At 41.9% G+C, this 5,686-nt stretch overlaps 1 protein-coding gene across 1 annotated transcript; it reads right to left on the reverse strand.

Annotated features, from left to right (window-relative positions):
- LOC106601597 (solute carrier family 35 member B1) lies at positions 1-5,196 on the reverse strand. The gene is made up of 9 exons (XM_014193928.3): positions 4,546-5,196; positions 3,921-4,024; positions 3,632-3,762; positions 3,498-3,528; positions 2,441-2,598; positions 2,168-2,294; positions 1,443-1,549; positions 1,077-1,230; positions 1-772 (listed from the first exon to the last, which is right to left on the reverse strand). The coding sequence occupies exons 1-9, from the start codon at positions 4,665-4,667 to the stop codon at positions 720-722; spliced, it is 987 nt and encodes a 328-aa protein (XP_014049403.1). The 5' UTR covers positions 4,668-5,196; the 3' UTR covers positions 1-719.
- Between the last annotated feature and the right edge of the window lie 490 nt (positions 5,197-5,686).

Here is a 5,686-nt window from a genome sequence, read left to right on the forward strand (position 1 = left end):
TTCATTTACAGTATTTTATGTTTATTATTTCCATAATACAGAGAGGCTAGTTGTCTGCCAAGATAATAATGGAAATGAAGACTAACATCCCGAGTCAACTACATGGAAGTTTTCAAACTCCTCATCTACAGCATGTCAACTTTCAGAATCTTGTGCAGGTCTCAACAACTTGAGATCTGATAATAGAGTTTTACTTGGAAAACTTCTACTAACTGACAAGTCAATCGACTCGTTTATTAGGGTGTTTTTCTGTAACCAATTTCTTTACTACAGTTACAAATACCAGTGAAAACCAGGCATTCCTTGGTGATGAGTTCATGAGGTAAATCTTGGAGCTTAGATTCATAGGCCTGTGTGGTTTAGATGTAGTCCAAAGGGAGGAGCAGCCTCAACAACCACAAGGGATTTGACATGCATGTTGTCATCTTTCCTCTGCCCACCCATCTCATTCTGCCCCATTTCCTCTTCATGTGGATGTGGTCTAAGTAGATGATGCTTGTCTCTCTTAGTAGGTTCAGGAGAATGGGGACGTTTGAAAACATAGGGGCTTCTTTCATGATTATGTAAAATAAAATAAAAAAAATATGGTAACTAACAATGACTAAGTGTATGTAGGTGTACTGCCTTGGCAGGATGTGGTAAGAAAATCAGAGAGATATGGATTTCTGTCCACTGGATTTTCAGTTTGTCAGTTTTGCATGACACATATTCCAGGTTCCTTAGTGTGTGGTCTTCTTTGGTGTCTTGCCAAATTTGGCATCAAACCCGAGACCTTAAATGAGAAAGCACATGATACAATTAAGACAGTAGAGGTGTTTAGTCACCTCATCAACCAAAAAGAGACGTCACTACTAGTTGAGGCCTCTGAGCTCTAATGGAACATTTCCATAAGCAGCTGAAGAGCAGCTCAGTATTTCAACTATGAGGTGAAGCATAAAGTTACTACAGACACAGGAGCACATGGTGGAGGGAGATGGCGAGTGTGAGAGAGAGAGAGAGAGAGAGAGATTGAAACAGAGAGATAGTCACAACATCAGAGAGATATTAAGAGTTAACAAGTTAATGTTGTTACTCACCAAGGAACACCAGGATAGTGCCGACCCACTGCATGGTGTTGAGGACGTTGCCGAACAGAAGGACAGAGCCCAGGATGGTAAAGAACTTCCGTGTGGTAGTGACGATGGAGCAGGTGAGAGGGCCGAAGTACACCACAGTCATGAAGATGAAGGTCTAAGAGGGGAAGAGGAGTGAATGACTGTTACTATAAAAGACCCTCTGCAATGAAAATGAGAGCAAAATAACGAAAGACCACTGTAAATCACATACTGGCACTTATCCATAAGAATCACACGCATGTGAACCAATTAAAATGTATAATGTGATTTGCAGACATGGAAATGTTTTCCTTTTAACACACACAGTCACACCCATGTGAGACCCACCTGGCCTAAAGCACTAGTTATTCCAAACAAAAGGATGTTCCAGAAGATGCTGGGGTGACGGTCTGTGAAGCTCAGGAAGTCCCATACCTCACCTGTCCACAACACCCCTGAAAGAAAAACACATGGGATAATTTACTGAAAGTGACACAATTCAGCATAAATTGATTTATTTTATCCTGCATGTAACAATTGCTTTTTAATTTTTTTAAAATTTTTATTTAACCTTTATTTAACTAGGCTGCTTGATTCTTATTTTTTTTATCTCAAGTTATAGGATTGGTTAGCCTTTTCTTCTGCTACAAATGGGGGGAGAAGTCAATTAATTACTTTAATTCTTTTGGAATCAAACCCATGCTGAGATTTGGTTCCATGACTTTATGGTGAAAATGCCTGTTCCAAACTCAAAATCAACAGTGGATTAAGGGCTCCCCCTACTGGTACAGAGCAGTAACAGCAGTTTGATTGGGTTGAATAGAACTGGGGAAGTGGGGACTGCTTTGGCCAAAACCGAAGAAAGGGTTTCTGATAAAAGTAAGGCTGTAGAAAAGCATGAGATTGGGACACTTAGACTGAGAAGGAAGATCTGAGATGAAGATATTTTATTGAATAAATAATGGTGTATTTAGTAGAGACGTGGAGCTGGCAGAGATACAGAAGAAACACAAAGCAGAGAGATCAGACAAAGTGTATATTTTCACACTAGTGAGGGGAAACAGGTGTCTCACCTAGTCCCAGCACCAGGGTGGACCACATGTTGATGTTGAGCATCATGTGGTTGGCACTGGTCTGGAAGAGACTCCTCATGTGGTCCTGGGCCACACCAGTCAAACCGTCCATGGTCAGAGATAGCAGCTAGGATACAGGGAGAGAGAAGGTCACATTTACAAACCCACAGAGGCACAGACAGCAAATACACATATAGGCAGAGACACACACAGAGAAACACTGACCAGGTCACAGAGATAATACCACAGGCAGATGAGGACAGTTACACTCACCAACAGGATCTCCCCGAAGCCAAAAGCAGATTCTGTGGAAGTGACACTCTTGTTGGGTTTATAGAGGAACAGGGCCACCCCGCTGACGATCAACAGCACACACAGGTACTTGGCCAGTGGGTATTTCTTCCTCAGTACAAATACACCCAGAATCATCACTGTGGAACCAAAGGCAAAGGGATGCGAGGGGTGGTTATCAGCAGCAGCCATCACTGGTCTATTAGGTTGATGTGCACATAGAAAGACAATTCAGTCAGGGGGTAAAAACCATGGTTATGTAGATTAATGGGCTGCACGTGCTCAAGGGATAAGACTGGTCAGTGTATTACTATAGAACACACTAACCTTAGACAGTGTTTACATATTGCAACATACTGGGCAGGACAGAAGACTAGGCTCCTGTACTTATTGTTAGCATGACACTTGCAGTCATAGGGTAGTCTACATGAGGAGTCAGAGACTCACAGCAGGTGCATGCAAATAGAATGTATGTTCATTAAACAGGGACACTGAGTTTGGAAGGGCTGATGGGATGTGTAGTTTAAAAAGGGTGCAATACTCAGAAATCACACAGATATTTCCTGGTTGCTAAAATTCAAATAGTTTGTCAAATTTCAGTGTATGTGACAAAACAAGCCACGTATAGTGTAAATAATCATTGTACCATACAAAACCGAAAGTAAAAGATGCAAAAACAAAACTTAAGAACGGGAAGGATAGAAATAGTGCACATAGAACAGATACACCGCTTCTTAGACTGGCTTGCAATGAGAATGACAAATCTATAACTCATATTTCAATGTGAATTTGGTTCGGTCGCCCAAAAAGTTACATATTGCAACTTTAAAAATGGCATTGGAAATGCAGATAAGGGAGTCTGGCTGACACTGAAACATGACACAATGCTGCAGTAAGAGGCCCTGCAATACAATAAGGCAAACTAACCCCTCAGACCTGCCCTGGTCACCAAGCCAAAGGCTGCATACGACTTGTTTATTACATATTCAGGTGTTGAGAGTGGGGTCAGGATGAGCAATAATATAATTATTACACCTACCTGGGATGGGCTTACAAGACTTCCCCAACACCTGTGACAACAATAGAGAGGATGTTTAGATATTAGAATCCTAAAATATCACAAATGATGATGATGACAGCGAGACACTGTATGGGCTGAGGGATAAGACTGACCTGTGTGGGGTAGTTGACATACTGTAGGGCAGAGTTGCTGGATACCATGGCTCCAAGATAAGACAGGGAACACACTCCATAGAGCCAGCTCTTGGTGTGGTCTGGTCTGGAACCCTCAAAAAACTGAATCACTAAATGGGGAGGAGGCAGAGAAGAGACATCTATAATACATGGAGATTCAACACCGACAGACCATTGAAACACCCACGGGGGGAAAGACATGTTGGAGATGACTGTGTTGGGCAGAAGGTGAAAGGCCATGACTGATGACTATGTGTGGCTTACTCACAGATCTTGGCAAACCCAGCATTGATGATGCATTGGATGAATACCAGCGTTGTGGCATAAACAAACTTCTCCTTCTTCTCCCCCTCACCATACTGTCCTCGGGTACTGGGTAAATCAGACAAACAGCATTATGACAATTCATCAGTGCAACCACTCATGTTAATCCAGAGTTAATCCACTTCTTATTACACATATAAGACAGGTGTGACACACAACACACAGGCCTTGATATTCAGCAAGGGAATTATTTGTTAAACTGTGGAGTATCTGTAGGCTATAAAAAGAGAATGAGAGAGCAGTGTGAGGTACTAGTAGTCTGCTCTGGTTGACTACAGATACAAATCATCACTGGAAACAAGATGAGATTCCTCACCCTTGAGTGACATACCATTCAAGACATATCTACAGTATGTAGAAAGCTTATGCCATAGGGATATAGTTTTTTGAACATTTTCAGCTTTGTAGAGTTGGCTCGCCTACATTCAATAATGACATGAACTTGTTGCACTATAGCATCAGCAACTAACATATGTGCACAAAGAAACAGCCAATAAAAGCAATGTGCATCAAGAGCCTGTTTTGAAATCAATGATGTCGCTCGGATGTCAGACCAGAAAACGACTTACATTGTCTCTTGTAATATGCCATAGTAAAAATAACAAACGAAGACTCCGAGGAAACAGACAATGAATCGTACACGATCGTTCTGCAAAAGCGAGGGCTTCCCCGCTCCCTTTCCTGCAGCCATGCTGTCCTCTAGCTGTCCGGGTATGGAAACCGATACAGATCCGATCCCCGTACCCCTCAAAGCAACGTCCCGCTCCACAATCCCAGATATCACAAGCCCGGAAATGGTGACGCTGTAACGTTCAACTAACTGGGCAGACAGTTGCTAATGTGACTACAGATCAGTCTGTGGTTCCTCTTCAAAGATTTAGCTAAATGTGCCTGTTAGCTAGCTAGCTAACGTTAGTTAGACAACGTTAGATTGGTGGGTTGGTTGTTAGCTAGCAATTAACAAAATCCACCATTGTTGTCAATCCAGCTGTCGCAGTATAGTGTTGAATCCGGAATATATGTCCTTAATTGCAGGTCTCTCGTACTAGCAAACGTTACTCCTGTCCCGATCCAGGTTCTGTCAAAGGCATCCCATTCAGACAGTTTTCCCGGTGGAAAGGATACCGGAGTGTAGTTGTTTTCATTGAGAGACGTCAGAAAACAAGCTGTCTCAAAGACCTCAGTGGTTCATTAAGAGCCCTCAACGGATATGCCTGAGCTTGTAGCTACTATACCATTCATATAAAACAGTGCTGGCAGAACGCAGATGCTACAATTTTATAACTATGCATGAACCATGTGATTTGTTTTTCTCCTTTGAATCAACTTATATGCAGCATACAAGGTAGCTCGAAAATGTTCTTATTTTTGTTGATGTATCAAAATATTCATCTGTAATATATATGTGATCTATACTCTTTGATTTATTGTTCATTTAAATGGCAGTTCACACAGACGACTATTGAAAACATTTGCGGGGCTTTCTCGAACTTGTCGCGTGTCTTTTTTCGTACTGGGATGTGGATGGATTCTATTGGTCCAAATAAGGTAATAAACCTCTAGATTCGGCCATTGAAACAGACAGAATAGTGAAAGGGCGGGGCTTCTACTCCAGAGACACAGCTACACGTGTCAAAGGGAAATTTGACAACAATGAAATAATGCACCACCACATTTGAGCATTGTTCAATAATCATGACTGAACCATTC

This window comes from Salmo salar, chromosome 06, assembly GCF_965601325.2.
Source record: "Salmo salar chromosome 06, fSalSal1, whole genome shotgun sequence".
NCBI lineage: Eukaryota > Metazoa > Chordata > Actinopteri > Salmoniformes > Salmonidae > Salmo > Salmo salar.

Excerpts from the sequence above, each read along its gene's own strand:
- LOC106601597 (XM_014193928.3), bottom strand. The coding sequence starts at position 4,667 with ATGGCTGCAGGAAAGGGAGCGGGGAAGCCCTCGCTTTTGCAGAACGAT. Across the intron at positions 2,599-3,497 it reads GTCTTGTAAGCCCATCCCAG|TGATGATTCTGGGTGTATTT; the intron begins GTAGGTGTAATA and ends TTGGTTCCACAG. Across the intron at positions 2,295-2,440 it reads GCTTCGGGGAGATCCTGTTG|CTGCTATCTCTGACCATGGA; the intron begins GTGAGTGTAACT and ends CCTGTATCCTAG.